The 18,599-nt window shown below is 39.8% G+C and overlaps 3 protein-coding genes across 3 annotated transcripts in view; all 3 read left to right on the plus strand.

Moving 5' to 3' along the window:
* Nucleotides 1–2,497, plus strand: part of LOC129181098 (mucin-2-like) — a 29,432-nt gene extending 26,935 nt beyond the window's left edge. The window contains exon 28 of the mRNA XM_054775806.1: nt 2,490–2,497. Within this exon, the coding sequence (XP_054631781.1) occupies nt 2,490–2,497 (8 nt within the window). The remainder of the gene's footprint in view (nt 1–2,489) is intronic.
* Nucleotides 1,681–10,724, plus strand: LOC129180980 (intestinal mucin-like protein). The gene is made up of 19 exons (XM_054775487.1): nt 1,681–2,502; nt 2,593–2,753; nt 2,866–3,040; nt 3,126–3,373; nt 3,576–3,759; nt 5,152–5,362; nt 5,449–5,624; nt 6,654–6,723; nt 7,677–7,777; nt 7,851–7,882; nt 7,965–8,142; nt 8,243–8,347; nt 8,434–8,474; nt 8,556–8,678; nt 9,643–9,741; nt 9,858–9,986; nt 10,071–10,110; nt 10,193–10,316; nt 10,401–10,724. Exons 2-19 carry the CDS (start codon nt 2,610–2,612, stop codon nt 10,609–10,611), a joined length of 2,391 nt encoding a protein of 796 aa, XP_054631462.1. The 5' UTR covers nt 1,681–2,502; nt 2,593–2,609; the 3' UTR covers nt 10,612–10,724.
* Nucleotides 10,725–11,942: 1,218 nt separating this feature from the next.
* Nucleotides 11,943–18,599, plus strand: part of LOC129180979 (mucin-2-like) — a 34,339-nt gene continuing 27,682 nt past the window's right edge. The window contains exons 1-8 of the mRNA XM_054775486.1: nt 11,943–12,062; nt 14,354–14,392; nt 14,480–14,741; nt 14,828–14,942; nt 15,559–15,631; nt 15,699–15,799; nt 15,877–16,084; nt 16,406–16,534. Of these exons, the coding sequence (XP_054631461.1) occupies nt 11,999–12,062; nt 14,354–14,392; nt 14,480–14,741; nt 14,828–14,942; nt 15,559–15,631; nt 15,699–15,799; nt 15,877–16,084; nt 16,406–16,534 (991 nt within the window). The 5' untranslated portion in view covers nt 11,943–11,998. The remainder of the gene's footprint in view (nt 12,063–14,353; nt 14,393–14,479; nt 14,742–14,827; nt 14,943–15,558; nt 15,632–15,698; nt 15,800–15,876; nt 16,085–16,405; nt 16,535–18,599) is intronic.

The following is an 18,599-nucleotide window of genomic DNA, read 5'->3' on the forward strand; positions in this document are numbered from 1 at the left end:
CAGGACCCACTACAACAACTGAAGGTCCCACTACGACAACACGATCTACCACCACACCAGCAGGACCCACCACAACAACTGAAAGTCCCACGACGACAACACGATCTACCACCACACCAACAGGACCCACTACAACAACTGAAGGTCCCACTACGACAACACGATCTACCACCACACCAGCAGGACCCACCACAACAACTGAAGGTCCCACTACGACAACAAAATCAACAACCACACCAGCAGGACCCACCACAACAACTGAAGGTCCCACTACGACAACAGAGTCTACCACCACACCAGCAGGACCCACTACAACAACTGAAGGTCCCACAAGTACAACACAATCTACCACCACACCAGCAGGACCCACTACAACAACTGAAGGTCCCACTACGACAACAAAATCAACAACCACACCAGCAGGACCCACCACAACAACTGAAGGTCCCACCACGACAACACGATCTACCACCACACCAGCAGGACCCACTACAACAACTGAAGGTTCCACTACGACAACAAAATCTACCACCACACCAGCAGGACCCACCACAACAACTGGAGGTCCCACAACTACAACACAATCTACCACCACACCAGCAGGACCCACAACAACAACTGAAGGTCCCACTTCGACAACACGATCTACCACCACACCAGCAGGACCCACCACAACAACCGAAGGTCCCACAACTACAACACAATTTACCACCACACCAGCAGGACCCACTACAACAACTGAAGGTCCCACTACGACAACACGATCTACCACCACACCAGCAGGACCCACCACAACGACTGAAGGTCCCACGACGACAACAAAATCTACCACCACACCAGCAGGACCCACCACAACAACTGAAGGTCCCACGACGACAACACGATCTACCACCACACCAGCAGGACCCACCACAACAACTGAAGGTCCCACTATAACAACACGATCTACCACCACACCAGCAGGACCCACCACAACAACTGAAGGTCCCACTACGACAACAAAATCAACAACCACACCAACAGGACCCACCACAACAACTGAAGGTCCCACTACGACAACACGATCTACCACCACACCAGCAGGACCCACTACAACAACTGAAGGTCCCACTACGACAACACGATCTACCACCACACCAGCAGGACCCACCACAACAACTGAAGGTCCCACGACGACAACAAAATCTACCACCACACCAGCAGGACCCACCACAACAACTGAAGGTCCTACTACGACAACAAAATCTACCACCACACCAGCAGGACCCACCACAACAACTGCAGGTCCCACAACTACAACACAATCTACTACCACACCAGCAGGACCCACCACAACAACTGAAGGTCCCACTACGACAACAGAGTCTACCACCACACCAGCAGGACCCACCACAACAACTGAAGGTCCCACTACGACAACAAAATCAACAACCACACCAGCAGGACCCACCACAACAACTGAAGGTCCCACTACGACAGTAAAATCAACAACCACACCAGCAGGACCCACCACAACAACTGAAGGTCCTACTACGACAACAAAATCTACCACCACACCAGCAGGACCCACCACAACAACTGAAGGTCCCACTACGACAACACGATCTACCACCACACCAGCAGGACCCACCACAACTACTGAAGGTCCCACTACGACAACAAAATCTACCACCACACCAGCAGGACCCACCACAACAACTGTAGGTCCCACAACTACAACACAATCTACTACCACACCAGCAGGACCCACCACAACAACTGTCGGTCCCACAACTACAACACAATCTACTACCACACCAGCAGGACCCACCACAACAACTGAAGGTCCCACTACAACAATAAAATCAACAACCACACCAGCAGGACCCACCACAACAACTGAAGGTCCCACTACGACAACAAAATCAACAACCACACCAGCAGGACCCACCACAACAACTGAAGGTCCCACTACGACAACAAAATCTACCACCACACCAGCAGGACCCAACACAACAACTGAAGGTCCCACTACAACAACAAAATCAACAACCACACCAGCAGGACCCACCACAACAACTGAAGGTCCCACTTCGACAACACGATCGACAACACGATCTACCACCACACCAGCAGGACCCACTACAACAACTGAAGGTCCCACTACGACAACAAAATCAACAACCACACCAGCAGGACCCACCACAACAACTGAAGGTCCCACTACAACAATAAAATCTACCACCACACCAGCAGGATCCACCACAACAACTGAAGGTCCCACTACGACAACACAATCTACCACCACACCAGCAGGACCCACCACAACAACTGTAGGTCCCACAACTACAACACAATCTACTACCACATCAGCAGGACCCACCACAACAACTGAAGGTCCCACTACGACAGTAAAATCTACAACAACATCAGCAGGACCCACCGCAACAACTGAAGGTCCAACTACTCCAGGTCAAACTACAGTATGCTTCTGTGTTGTCAATGGCAAGCATTATAGACCAGGTAAGATAATAAGTATGATCAAACAGTCTTCATATGATACATTTTCGGATTATGTTTCTGTTCAATCGCGTCTCTGATGTCTTTTTTAAGGGGAAATCATTCTAGACATGGAACACATTGGATCAGGAGTATGTCTCACTATGATATGTTCAGATATTTGTGAGATTAATAATAAGACTGAGCCTTGCTGGACCACACCCTTGCCAAAACCTACCCCCTCTGTACCTACCTGCCCAGACTGGGAAGTCGCAGTAAGAACTGTCATTTTTCTTCGACATATTCAGACTTTATTCTCATATAGTAGGACGGAGGTTTGTTATACATGGAAGCCTTTGTTAAATATTTTTTCTTATTTTCCTTCAGCAAAATGAGACCTTCTTGCTGTGCAACTGCACTATGGCAAGATGCATTGAAAACAACACAATAGAAATAATTCCCTACGAATGTCCACCCTTAAAGAATATCACTTGTACCAATGGAAAGAAACCTGTTCTTGTTTCTGATAAAGACCACTGCTGCCATCATTACGCTTGTGACTGTAAGCAATTTATGACAAATTGATCCGTCACTAGATTTGTGTTTCTTTTCTTCTATTCTTTTTACATGTGCTTGTTTAATTTCAGGTGAATGTAAAGGCTGGGGAGATCCTCATTACATCACATTTGATGGATTATACTACAACTATCAAGGGAATTGTACTTATGTCCTAATGGAGGAGATTAAACCAAAACATAACTTGAAGATTTATATTGACAACATCTACTGTGATCCCATTAAACATGTTTCCTGCCCGCGATCATTAATTATATCCTACATATCAGAGGTGATCGTACTCAAGAGTCAAAATCTTGTTAGAGCAGCAGAGCTGGAGGTAATTAAAAAAGTTGTCAACATTTTGTGGGAGTGTAACTTAAATTGACATATCATATTAATTTTAAATTTCCTTGATGTCCAAATGACACATTGTGATGCTTTTATTTTCATCACATTTTGACACGTAGTCTTAGAAAATATCTACGCTCATTTTTACAAAGTTGTTTTTATTAACCCTGTCTATCTTTTATTTTTTTTAGGCATTCAAAGACGAAAAACGCTTGCAACTTCCCTATATACAACAAGGCATTAAGATCTTCAATTCTGGCATCACCTTGATTGTGGAGATTGTGCCATTGGAAGCCATTATTACTTTTGGATTAAGTGACTTTACAGTCAGTCTACCTTATAAATATTTTGGCAGCAACACACAAGGCCAATGTGGTAAGCCTTTTATTAAAGCAACTACATGTACACAATATCCCACAAAAGTGAGTACACTTCTCACATTTCAGTAACCATTTAAATATATACACTAAGTCCCCAACTATTGAACACAATTGGTTCCAGACGACCGTTCTTAAGTCGAATTGTTGTTAAGTAGGGGAAAAGGTAATATTACCAATGATATAGGTACTACATGTACGTGTATACATATACAGTATATGGCTGTCTTTGGTCATTTACAGTGGCAATTAATACAGTATATACTGCTAGACAAGCTGTACACTGATTATTCTAAAGTATAAGCCAGTTTAATTTCTATACTTTTGTCCTTTGAAAAGATATACTGTAATATCTCTGACAAGTGAGGGGTTTACTCACACTAGTGTACATCAGGGTGCTCACACTTGCCTACTAGCTACTTTTAAAATGACTAAGTGCCAAAGATCTACCCACTACTGTAAACATAGAGAATAAATATATTTCTAAATATGACTATTTATGTACACTGTACATGTATATCAGGGGTGCGCACACTTTTTCAGCATGCAAGTTACACGTCAAAATGATCCACCTATAAAACTTATATATAAAATCTCAGCGGTAATCTTTGAAACTACTACACTAAATACTAATGATTAGTATTTCACATTCACACTTTCAAAGTTTACAGGTCATCAAAATAGTTGATATAATCAGTAAGTCATGGTTCAATTCAATATGGCAATAAATATAATTACCATAATTCCTCAATAGTTCTGTACATAACCAGAGTAGTATGTCTGTCAAAATAGCTACATATTATTCAGTTAGCCTTTGCTATCAAACATTACAGATATACAAGAAATGAAAATGAGTATGCAAAAGACAATGCAGCCGACGTCAACGCAACATATTAAAAAGGTTTAAAGGCAATGGGCACATTATCCAGTTAATCATGAAATAATAGTTTTACAAATGAAAGTGTAGAAAACACACACTTCTATAGTAGATAGAGTTCAGAAGGCGAAGCACACATTTTTCTACATAACTAACCACTACAAGTGAATGGATAACTTATTGAATGGATAACTGTTGTAGATGTAGGCATCTTACCGCTGAGTTAGTTTATCTGTAATCAGAATAATAAATTTGCATTTCCATGTCGCGTTAGAAGCATCTGTTCACCGCTCACTTTGCCATGGAGGTGCTACAGCGAATCAGGATAGGAGCTTAATGTTAGCTTACTCACATGACATCTGCAAAGTGATGTTTACGACGTGAGTGACACATGCGTTCAACCCACACTACTTTCGTGATCGACTGGTAGCTTGGGATTGATGTAGTGGCACCCCTGGTGTACATCACTGAGGTGGCATCATTTGTATAACAATACTTTGTGTCTGGCATCAGGTACGTGCAACAACAACAAAGCAGATGACTGCATGTTGCCTGGAGGGCAGCTAGTGCAAAGCTGTGGCATAATGGCTGACTTTTGGCCTGCACAAGATATTTATCAACCAAACTGCCAGATACCACCTGTGATACCAACCGATACACCTGAACCCCCACCCACAGTGACTCCATGCAAGCCGGACTCTGACTGTGATCTGCTTCTGAGCAGGTAAATCACTGCTGTGGTTGTAAGTCTTTGTAAAAGTCAACGTTGTCTTTTGCCATCCTGTTTTGACTCATGATTTTCTTCCGCAGTGTTTTTGAAGAGTGCCATCCTTTTGTCGATCCAGACAATTACTATCAAGGCTGTGTTTTTGACAGTTGCCATGTGTCCAACCCAGCAGTAGAATGCACAAGTTTGCAGACCTACGCTGCCGCTTGTGCTCAGGCCGGTGTTTGTCTGCACTGGAGGAATCACACCACACACTGTGGTAAAATCAACCCAGTTTGCTTGTTGTATAACAACAATCAGAATGCACACCTTTTTGGCACGTTTTATAGTTTACCGTATGTGTGAACCAAAGGTGCGCCCCCGGGGCCGTTTTTGGCCTACAGCTCATATTTTATTGGTCCTCAAGATATTGTAAAAATAAAATGAATTCATTATTAATGAGGTACAGTCATCCCTCGCACTATCACAGTTCGATTATCACTCCCTCGTTATATTGCGTTTTTTCATAAATTAATAAAAAAATGATCACTGTTTCACGGTAGACAATGGTCTATCATTAGACAAAACACATTGAAATACAACTGATATGTAGTATTGTGGTCCCTTGGCGGTAGTAATGACACAAAACATTGACGAGGCCTTACATTACCTTACATTACATTACCTTAATACTGCATGAAGTCCTGAAGTCAGCCATGGCATGTCCGACATGATAGAGTGAAAAAAAAATTCCCGAATCTTGTGTAGAAGTGGTAAGTTTTTGGCTTCTTAAGTTTACAAAAAATAAATTTGAGGCTAACTGGTTAGCTCGCTAGTTCGCGAGCTTGCAAGCTAGTTGCACAATGTGGTGTAAAGAATGAATAATACGAGGTGACTATAGGAGTGTTATTTCATGACAGGATTGTAATAATGTTAAAAAACATATTTAGAAAGTTATAAACAGGTTTTCTATGTGATAACTATGAAAATATTCCATGTATGAACATTGAATCCCATGTCAGGGAAATTCATTTATTGTGGTCAATTCTGGAACCAATTAACTGTGATAAACGAGGGACGACTGTATAGTGTCACACCATTTTTTTTGTGTCACATATAACACAAAGCTCTTATCAGTGGTTTTAGATTAGATAGATAGGTTTTAGGATCTTTCATACACAATAAGTAGCCACCTACGTCCTTCAATTTTTTTTTATGCTGCCCTTGGTGGAAATAGTTTGGTACCCTAATGTAAATCATTAAAGAGAACTAGCCATATTGAATTTAATTGTTCTTTGTTCACTTACAGAAAGTGACTGTCCATCTGACAAAGTCTACAAACCATGTGGTCCTGTTGAACAGCCAACATGTGAAGACAGGTAAATTGCAAATCAGGTGTATTTATTTTTGAAGTTATTGTGCATCAGTGATGGGAATTTTGTCTCTTTTAATGGAGCCAGTTCTTTTGGCTCAGCTCCGTTTAAAGATCCAGCTCTTTCGGTCCATAAAGTGGACGCATTTTTGACGGCTTGTCCAACGACATTGTGGCAAGTGTCAGTTTCTGCCATCAGCAGCGTATGCTCTGACAAGAACAACGCAGTTTTGCATGTCAATGAATGGCCTTATTGTGACACATACAACGAGGCCTGTCACGATAATTGATAAATCGATTAATCAAACGACAAAAAAACAACTTCGATCATTTTCAGCGGCCTCGATAAATTGACATGTGCGATATGTGGGCCAGTTCAAATGTGACCCCCTGCATTAGTTTAACAATACACTACATAATTGCGTTTGTGGTGTGTGTGTGTGTGTGTGTGTGTGTGTGTGTGCATGTGTGTGCATGCATGTGTGATTTTTATTGGAGTTTTTGTTTCTTAACAGAGACATAGTCTATTTTATTTTCATTGAAGTTTTTTTTTTCTTTTTTTGTTTGTTTATTATTTTGTTTGTTTAATTTATTTAACAGCTCTTGACAGTCCAATTATAATGTTAAATACTTTTCATAAATTAAAGTTTATTGCTTTTGATACAATGTACTCTCATTATTATGCCATATAATTAATGAAAAAATGGTCTCATAAATGGTGATAACAATATGGATTATCGACACTAATTTGTAGGACAGTTATCGACAAGCAAAATTTGTTATACGTACAACCTACATACAACCACAAAATACAGACATCTCTGTCCTGCCAACAACATAATACAACAAAAGTTCAAAAAATGAAAAGTCAGGAAATCATAAACAGCGCATGTAAGCCTCACAACAACATTCTGTATAAATGTCAATATTGCTGATGTATTTCCACATTCTTTCTCGCAGTCCTAGTGTACCACCGCTGGACTACATAACTGAAGGCTGCTTTTGTCCTGAGGGAACAAAACTCTTCAACAAAGAATCAGGCATATGTGTTGATAAGTGTGGTGAGTTTATCTTTTACTCACTAATTTACCACTAATAAATCAAGTCTAATGGGCTCTGCTCATATTCCAACAGGGTGTCTTGATCCTGAGGGTATTCCTCGTGAGGTGAGTCAGGTCTTTATGTATCATGGTTTAGTTCAAATCACTATTTGATGATTTCAGTCAGTCAATATACTGTCTTTGCCAGTTTAATGAAAGGTTTGAGTACAAATGCCAAAACTGCATCTGCGAGGAGACCACCAAGGCCATAACATGTGTACCTAAGGTGTGCCCATCATTACCTGTAGCCAACTGCACAGCTCCAGGCTTTGTCATTATCAACGAGACCAATCCTGCGGACCCTTGCTGTAGCATCTTAGTTTGCCGTAAGATGTGAAGCACCGCTGCACATTGAGTTTCTCATCTGTTTATAGTACAGGTGATCTAAGGTGCCTTTCATTGTCATTTTGTCCATCATGTCCACAGGATGTCACAGCAACACTTGTCCAGTCATCGACATGATGTGTCCAGTTGGCTATGCTGCAGTTGTCCATGTGCCGGAGGGAAAATGCTGTCCAGAACACACATGTGGTGAGCTCCTAGCTTCATCATTTAACATTTTCATAACCTAATCCTTGAATAATCACACGGCAAACCTTACCATGCTCCCATTCTAGAACCGAAAATGGTTTGCATCCACAAAAATGCTGTATACCAGGTAATTAATTCAGTTGATTTTTCAAATATACTATTTCATAAGCCCTGCTGCATCAGAAATCATGACCTCTGTATTTTCTAGCCTGGTGATACGGTCCCCGTGGTTCCATGCCAGGATTGTACTTGTACCAACGTTGTGGACCCCAAATCTGGTTTCTTAAAAATAAACTGCGAGATTCAGCAATGTCGAGAAAATTGTGAACAGGTAAGCAAAAATAAATGTAGCCACCTTACGTAAAGTTTGCTTATTTTAAATAATATGTCAAATAATCTGCCTCTAAAAAAAATTGTCATCAAAATGACATTTGACATTTTGCTTTACTCATTTTCAAAAGTATATCACAGATTTCAGTGCATGTAGTTTTACTTAACATAATAAAATTGGTCTATAAGTACTTTTGACCTTGATTTTACATTATTTCATTTAATCTTTCTTAAATTTCAGTTTTAGCAGTGCATCCAAATTTGGAGTTAAATTGATTTTTTTGTTGTTGACTGGCTAGAAATGACACAAGAAAGTGTCAAAATATTTTAAGTTTACTGTTTTGTCGAGGGGGTACCCCGCCTGTCACCTGAAGTCAGCTGGGATTGGCTCCAGCATACCCCCGTGACCCTAATGAGGAGAAGCGGCATAGAAAATGGATGGATGGGATGGATGTTTGGCAATATTAATGGAGAATATATGATATATACAGTATATATAATATATAATAATATATGATATTTGTATTGTTTTATACAGCCCTCTTCTGACTGGATAATTACAAGGAAATATAACCACTGTTCCAAAGGCTGATGCTAAAGTCCAGTAAAATCCACAGTCAAGAGAAACGGTTTTCAAAGTGTGACGCAGGCCTTCCCAGCAGGGAAGGGCCAGAAGATTTCAGGGGAGGTACAGCAGTTGAAAAGAGCAAAGATTTTTTTTTTTTTTTTTTTTTTTACCTGAGCTAAGCTAAGTTAGCTAAGATAGATTCCGTTAAATTGAAATGCAAAGTGAATAGATTTTTGGTCACTTCACTGAGAGAGTACACGGAGTGGGGTCATTACCAGTTAAGAAATGCCCATTCACTCAATAGAAACAAACTTTTAATTGCTAATGTAGACAAAATTAACTGTAATGTGTATAATTCATACAAAGGTTTCAGGACATCCATTCTTCCTTTTGTCAGGGTTATAGATATGCTGAAGCCAAGACAAATGAATGCTGTGGAAGGTGTATACAGACACACTGCATCTTAAATATTCATGGAACTGAGCACCTCCTGAAGGTGAGTTAGATGTTTTTCACCTTAATTTCTTGTATAATATTTCATTTTATAGATAGATATACTGTAGCATTATGAAGTTGCATAGTTACAGTGTCGGTGTATGTCCTTATCTCCAGCAAGGAGATACGTGGTCACCATCACATGATATGTGTGAGCATTACACCTGTGTGAAAAGTAATGAGACATTAACAGCTGTCGGCACACACATTGTGTGTCCACCATTCCAACAAAGCAACTGCCAACCTGTAAGTTTAACCAGCAACCACATATTGGAAGAGCTGACAATTGAACACATGCCTGATGTTGTATGGTATGTTTCCTTCATTTAGGATACAATTCAAACTGCAGCAAATGGCTGTTGTAAAATCTGTGAGTACTTGTGACAGCTTTATTTTGTCCTGGTGGTAAAGTCAATAAACATAAGCTATTTGTGATTCCCTTTTGAAAAAAGGTGTGGAGCGGGAGAAGGCGTGCAAGCTGGTGCCCACTAACAAGTATATCACACACAAGAACTGTCAGTCTGTTGAAAAGGTAGACATTCCATATTGTGAAGGCTCCTGCAACACTTACACAAAGTAGGTTTACGCACACCCCCTTATATGCATTATTTTTTTCAAATATATACACATTTATTTTGAGTCCTGCCTCTCTTCCTACAGATACTCAGAGGAGGCGTCCGCTGTGCAGCCTACCTGCTCCTGCTGCAAGGGCGTCCGATACAGCAATCGCACTGTAGACTTGCTGTGTTTGAACGGAGACATGGTTCCTTACTCCTACATTCACGTTGATGAGTGTAGTTGCACTCTCAGCGACTGCACCAGACCTGTGGGAGCTCCCGCTAGACGGAGGAGAAGCTTCACTCTTTTGTAATTTCAAAATCACATGTATGGATGTTAGGAGAAGACACTCTTCCCTGCCCTTTGAGCCAACAATCATCACACTGCTTATAAAACAAATCTTTATCTGCATTTCCTTGAATAAAAGCACAACAACTCACGTGTCTTGTTGCTAATGTCTTTATTCCCCAACACTATTCCGTGCTGTCCACTGACTACTCTAATACAGTCATGGAAAAATGTATTAGACCACCCTTGTTTCTTCAGTTTCTTGTTCATTTTAATGCCTGACGCAACTAAAGGTACCTTTGTTTGGGCAAATATAATAATGAAAACAGTTGCATTTTTTGGCAGTACAATGCTCATGTAAGAACTTCAGTGATTTTGGTCGTTATCAAGAAAACCATAGAAGTTGGTAGATATCAGCTCTTAAATTACACTCTTATTAGCTATGTTTGTTGTCATTATTATATTTGTCCAAACAAATGTATCTATTGTACCAGGCATTACAATGGATCATTAAACTGAAGAAACATGGGTGGTCCAATAATTTTTTCCATGACTGTATATATCCATCTTCATGTCTATAGTACTGTTCTTTGAGAATATATAATACAATTAAATCAACACTGCCATCACTGTCACTCTTCTTTGGTGGTATCACAAAAAACACAAAAAGCCAAAGAAAAAGCATGTGGCGTTAATCCTTAATTGAAGTCTCACAAGATTTGCTGACATTTTGTGTCATGACCATGTTTTTTCAGACTGTAATATTTGTATTAAAGTTCAAATTGTAGTTTTAGGAGTTCAAATTTGGATGTTCCACTGTATACTGTAGTTGACCTTGAGTGGCTGCATGCGTGATGATACTGGTGATACCTAGTCCCTTAAGTCTTCGGCTAATATTTAGTCATTGTATGGTCCACTTATTTTCACAGAGATCTTATTCAGACATGAACACCTCACTAGACAAAGAGGAACAGCCCACTGCTTAAAATGTTCTGGTTGCGTGAGAACAGCATACATTCCTTGTTTAAATACCAATACATGATTGTCTTCCTTGTAACCAGGAAAGACACGAACAAAGGAGCACCATAAGGATCACATACATTTCCACAGTTCATCAGCCTCAACTATACGTACAGCACTACCACTTCAAATGTTTATTTGACTTACATACAGGAGGATGTATGGTGATTTTAAAAGATTAGTGAGCATCTGTGATGCGTCAAGCGGAGAAGGACATGACGTGTTGTTATAGCATAGCCGCTTCATGGGTGTGATCAAATTCAGACTAAAACCACAAGGTGCTGTGACACCCACAATGTCTCTCAATGTTACCCCTCCTTAACTGCAAACAGATGAACTATATTACATGGCATTGATCAATAGGAACCAGTCGGTTCCCAACACCATACAGGATGGCGCTTGAATGGGCAGTCCCATGGATCAGCCTCTGCTTTGGACTGTCTGCTGCATCCAGTGGTATGTAGGCCGAGGCTTTTTATTAGGAACACCTACACAATGGAATCAGATCCAATACAAGAGCTCTACCAAAAGGTATTAACATAACAATATGTTGGTTCGTGTAGTTTTACTGCATTATACTGAGATCTGTCTTTGACCGAGGCCAAAATATTAGAAAACACCTATGGGGGTGGGATGCATGCCAATGCAAAAATATGATATTACAAAAGAAATTGTTGCCTGTGAATATTCTCATTCATCGAGCTCATTGTATTCCCAGGACATTAAATCTATCTCAGTTAGACTGTTCGGGTAGAGCTGTCCTATCTAGTCAGACTAGAGCTGTCCCACCTACTTGTTGATCATGAACTGATGAAGCCTGCTTGCATGAGAGGTGTAATGTCTTCTAATACAACCTGTACAGTCCAGTTGCAATCGATTCAAAGCCCTGGGAAAACAAATTGTTAATTAATAATTAATAATGAATATTAATTGATACATTTCTGACTGTGCAGGTCAAATTTGGACTTTTTTTTTAAAGCATATTTTGATTTTTTTTTTATACAACTCTTGTGTTGGATCCCATTAGATTGTGCAAGCGTACCTAATAGAGTGACCAGTGACAATTCCAGTGACAACCAATAAGAAATGTGACAATCTTCCAAATTTCAGTCGATGTTTCCTTGATGAGTTAAACCAGTTCTTTAGTAGATTTGATCAAGCGGACGACAAACAGGGATGTGATGTGACCTGTAAAAATCACACTGCAGAAGCAGTCATCACTGAGGATGTTGTGGCCAAAAGTCTTTTTAAACAGAAGCCAAAACAAGGCCTCTGGCCCAGATGGCCTGAAAGCACGCCTACTCAAAAACTGCGCTTCTCAACTAAAGGGAGTCTTCTCACAGTTGTTTAATTCCCTCCTTTCTCAAATCGTTCTCAAATCTTGGGAGTTCTCCATCATAAGGCGTAAGGCCTATACCGAAAAAGCCCAGCAAGCCTGAAGATTTTTGGCCCATGGCCATAACAGCCATGTCATGCAAAACTATGGAGAGAGTTTTAGTTGATCTCTTGACCACCACAGTGGCCGGTTCACTAGACCCTCTGCAGCTTTTCTCTAAGAGAGAAAGAGGTACTGCTGATGTTGTGCTGACCTTGCTCGATACAACATTCAAAGCGTCTTCCACTTGTTAAAGAATACGCTAGGGTTGTGTTTGTAAATTTCAGTGTAGCTTGTAACTCTATAAAATTACACATTCTACTTAGAAGACTGGCTGATTTAAATATTGAAAAAGGCCTTTCTCTCTTGTCGCCCTCAGAGAGTTTGTGCTAACAGGAGAGTTCATCATAAGCACTGGCTGCCCACAGGGCAGTGTCCTTTCATCTTTGCTCTTTACTCTTTTTACAAACATATTTGCACTTAATGATAACAATTTTAAATTGATTAAATACAAGGAAAACATTAGTTGGTCTGCTGAAGAAGTCCGACCCTTTTGGTGAGGACTCATATTTTGCCCACACAAAGGCCCTTGAAACATGGTGTCTGGACAACCAGCTAGAAATGAATGTGTCCAAAACAATACATTGCATACAAAAAGCAAGAACTGACAATAGCGGCAGTTTCACTTGATGGCCAGCTTATTGAAACTGTGGAAACATTCTAATATCTTAGTACAGCACTCGGTAGTCTTTTAAGCTTCTTCAAAAACACTGATTTTATTTTTAGTAAATGCTCACAGCGGCTCAGTCTTCTGAGAAGATTAAGCGGTCTTGGTGTCCATCCACAGATTTTAGTTATTTGACCTGTAAATGTATGTAAATGGTCAAGCTTAACATAATTGTAAAGATGGCTGGCAAAACTGTAGCAAAACCCCAGAAGCCTCTCTTACAGGATGAGGAGAAAAGCTCGGCGGATCCTGGCAGATGGATCTTATCCTCTGTCCTGTCAGTTTGATCTTGTGAAGTCCGGGGGGTGCTGTAGAGCTCCTCTGGCCAAAGGTCCTTTTAAAAAATCTTTCATACCAAAAGCCATTGCTATCCTGAATTCAACAAAACTCAATTATGCATTATTCAACTATGCACATGTATGACCTGAAGTTCTCTTCCTCTATGCTTTATGTATTTTACTAGATCGTATCCTGCCCCTACTTTTATTTGTATTTTATTTGTCGTCTGTTTTTATTGTGTCTACAATAATACAAATATATATATACACACACACACACACACACATATGAATATATATATGAATGGTGAACGTGTGCCTTTCACTGACTACTGAATAGAGACAATAATTTTTCCTCTCTTTCAAGTCATGGTTCAGGCGGTGACCAAAGTACCAGTATTTACAGGTAATGTCACTTTTAACATTTAAATCTTAACAAGTAACTACCCTCCTTATTTCAAACAGTCACTGTTTTCCCCCTCCCCTGGAACAGAATTGAAAGCCTCCCATGACGACCAGTTCTGCAGCACATGGGGAAACTACCATTTCAGGACATTCGATGGAGAGTTCTTCCAGCTTCGCTCCAATTGCAACTATCTCCTTGCGTCCAACTGTAAAGGCAGCTACGAGGATTTCAACATCCAGCTGCAACGGCAAGAGACAGGCGGGATTACTGCCATAAAGCGGGTGGCCATGAGGCTAAATGGTGCTGTAGTGGAACTGTCCAGCTCCTCCGTCATGGTCAATGACAAGCTGTGAGTCTGTTATTCAAACTTATAGAGTACGTTTGACACGACTGACATCAATGGACACATTATTGTGATGACTTATCTCCATCTAGTGTGGCGCTGCCTTTCAGCCAGGTTGGCATCTCAATCGAAAGAACTTTCTCCTACGTTAAAGTGGAGGCAACAATGGGTGTGATTGTCATGTGGAACGAACAAGACACGCTCTGGGTGGGTTCAGCCACATTCACTCAGTCTGCTTCACTTAAGTCTGACTTTTATTTCATGCCTATTTGCCTATATTGCCTATTTGCATGTGTATACCAAAAGCAGCATGAAATTCAAAACCTGAACATGGATTAATATATGACGGAATGTTAGGGAAACCCCTACGTACCGTGATAATATATACTGTAAAGTAATGATTCTCAAATAGTGGGGATTGGGAGAGACACGGGTACTCATGAAATAAAATGTATTCAAGGTTGGCAGGTCTGTTAGAGTACTTACATTAAAGACATTACACAGGCTGTAGAAAGCTATGGTGTATATTAAATGTTTGTGCAACATTATATTATTGGCAACATGCAGAAACTGGCAGGCGCCATGAGCGCAATTTAAATACAATAGTATTTAAAATGGGGGGGGTCATGACAGAAAATAATTAAGAACCACTGAGATAAAGCAATACATTAGCGTGAGTCAAAGGTCATCCATATGAGAGGAGCACTCTCAATGTCTCACTGTCAAGCCAGTCTTCTGCTGTTTTAAAGGGCCGGCTGCAAAAACACTGGTCAACTTATCATTGTCATGTTCTCACCATCATTCTCCCCATTGCAATTTCCAGGTTGAGTTGGATGCAAAATACAAGAATCAGACTTGTGGCTTGTGTGGTGACTTCAATGGAGATCAGATTGAGGGTAGGTTCAAGCCTTGCTTCACCATACTGTATTCAGATGTACTACAATCTCCTTGTTCTACAAATAGGACAAATCGAGGACGTTGGGGAGGCTTGGAAATCCAACAGTCCAACTGAAAACTGTGATGAAAACTTGTCTCCTTACCCACAGACCTGCTCTAAAACTCAGGTGGTATTCAGTGTAAGCGTTGCCTTTAATTAATATTTGTTTAACACAAGTTACAAATATCCTTCTGCCCCTTGCAGAGATCCACCTGTGAGAACGTTGTTTCAGGACCTGCTTTCCTCAGTTGTCAAGACCTAATCGACAAGGACGCTTTTGTGGAAGCGTGCGTGAAAGACTTGTGCAATTGTAATGACTCCACTCCCTGTTTATGTTCGACCATGTCAGAGTACTCGCGCCAATGCGCTCACGCAGGAGGGGAGCCGCAGGAATGGAACGCACATTTGTGCGGTAAGGAAAGAAGTTTTTGTTGGTACATCTCTGCGTGGTGTTGCATGTTTTCCTTATGTTTTTTGTAGGTTTTCTCCGGCTTCCTCCAACAGTGCAAAAACATGCATGTTCGGTTCATTCGAAATAGTCCATCTGTGTGAACGTGAGTGTGAATGGCTGTTGGTCCGAATGTGCCCGGTGATTGAATGGTAACCCAAAGTTAGCTGCCATATGCTCCAGCTTACCAGTAACCCTAATGAGAACAAGCTGTATAGAAAATAGATAATTGGATGTTTATACATAAGAACATTGATTCACTTGTCTCTATTTTATGCCCAATAGTTAAAAAAATATGCCCACTTAACATGGTGTACAAAGAGTGTGGGAGCCCCTGCACAGACACCTGCAGCAACCCACAGAGGAGTGAAGTGTGTGAAGAACATTGCATAGATGGATGCTTCTGTCCTTCTGGTAGGTTTAAATCAACATTTGTTTTGCTACACGGCACAATCAAAACAAAATTTGTAGATAACATACATTCTCACCCTTCGTGTGGAAGATAACATACATTCTCACCCTTCGTGTGGTAGATAACATACATTCTCCCCCTTCGTATGGTAGATAACATACATTCTCCCCCTTCGTATGGTAGATAACATACATTCTCACCCTTCGTATGATAGATAACATACATTCTCACCCTTCGTATGGTAGATAACATACATTCTCCCCCTTCGTATGGTAGATAACATACATTCTCCCCCTTCGTATGATAGATAACATACATTCTCACCCTTCGTATGATAGATAACATACATTCTCACCCTTCGTATGATAGATAACATACATTCTCCCCCTTCGTATGGTAGATAACATACATTCTCCCCCTTCGTATGGTCGATAACATACATTCTCACCCTTCGTATGGTAGATAACATACATTCTCCCCCTTCGTGTGGTAGATAACATACATTCTCACCCTTCGTATGGTAGATAGCATACATTCTCCCCCTTCGTATGGTAGATAACATACATTCTCACCCTTCATATGGTAGATAACATACATTCTCCCCCTTTGTATGGTAGATAACGTACATTCTCACCCTTCGTATGGTAGATAACATACATTCTCAGTCAGTCTATTGATAGTAGTTGTGTCATAGGGACAAGAAATCACTGAGGAAGTGCTTGTTTCACTCACCTTAACAGCTCAAAACGCGCAATAGTGATTTGTTGTTCATGTTATTTTTAGGGCTCTCAAATGATTACAAATTTTAATCGAATTAATCAGTTTTAAAATTAAATAATCATGATTAATCACCACTTGAAACTTACAAATATGCCAATTTTTACTGTACTTTATTAACAGAAAGATAAATGACAGGACAGGATTGTATATATTTGTATGTATTAACAGCTCCAAATGAACTGAAATTTTAAATCAAACTCAAAGATAGCACACATGTCTAAAAATCTATTTGCTTAACACTAGTCTCTTTAATAGCAGCAGAACATTTGAATCACACTTTCAAGTATTTCTCAATCAGAGAGGAGAAATATGATCTTAGAGGAAAATTAAACCTAAAACATTTATATGCGAGAACAACGCTGAAAACCCACAGCATTTCCGTGTGTGGAATTAAATTATGGAACGGATTGAGTAAAGAACTCAAACAATGTACAGAGATGAGCAAATTCAAAAAACAATACAAGCAGTTGATGTTTGCTAAATACAAGGCAGAAGAGTCCTGATTGTTCTGTCAGGTTTGTTATTTTATTTTATTTATTTTTTTTATTTTCTATTTTATTTTATTTTATTTTATTTTATTTTATTTTATATTTATTTATTTTTATTTATTTATTTATTTATTTATTTATTTATTTATTTTATAATTTTCTTTGTTGTGTTTAAAAAAAAAAAAGAAAAAAAAAAAAGGGAAAGGGAAAAAAAAGAAAAAAAAAAGCTTTGTTCTTATTTATTTATTTATTTATTTAGTATTGTCATCATTATTATTATTATTATTAATGTTCTTTCTTTTTTTGGGGGGAGGGCTATCTCACCGTTATCTATTATGTGTTATCCTGACTATCACTGAAAACATGACATGGAATCCAGGAAGTGAACTACATGTACTGTACTAGATGTAGAATGGATGGGGGGTAGGATTAAATAAGCTTTGCTTCTTCCTACTCCTTTTGGACATGTGGAACTGTCAAAGAATGATTCACGAGATGTATTCCATTGTAACCTTCATGTTCAAATAAACTAAACCAAACCAAACCAAACCAAACCACTTTAGCCATGTTATTATGAGCACTGAGGAGTTGCCTTCAAAGACATCACATAATTTAACATAGCCTACAGGATGCTTGATGTGCTCTTTCACACATTTGAAAATACTGTAAGAATGTAACTTTAATAGAATTGGCTTCTTTATTTTGTAATGCAAGATTAATGTCTACATCAACAAATGTAACCGTTGAATTGTATCAAATCTTATCGTTTGTACACCGTATCAAATCGTTCTGTCTAAAA

Source organism: Dunckerocampus dactyliophorus, chromosome 5 (genome assembly GCF_027744805.1).
Source record: "Dunckerocampus dactyliophorus isolate RoL2022-P2 chromosome 5, RoL_Ddac_1.1, whole genome shotgun sequence".
In the NCBI taxonomy this organism is placed as follows: Eukaryota; Metazoa; Chordata; class Actinopteri; order Syngnathiformes; family Syngnathidae; genus Dunckerocampus; species Dunckerocampus dactyliophorus.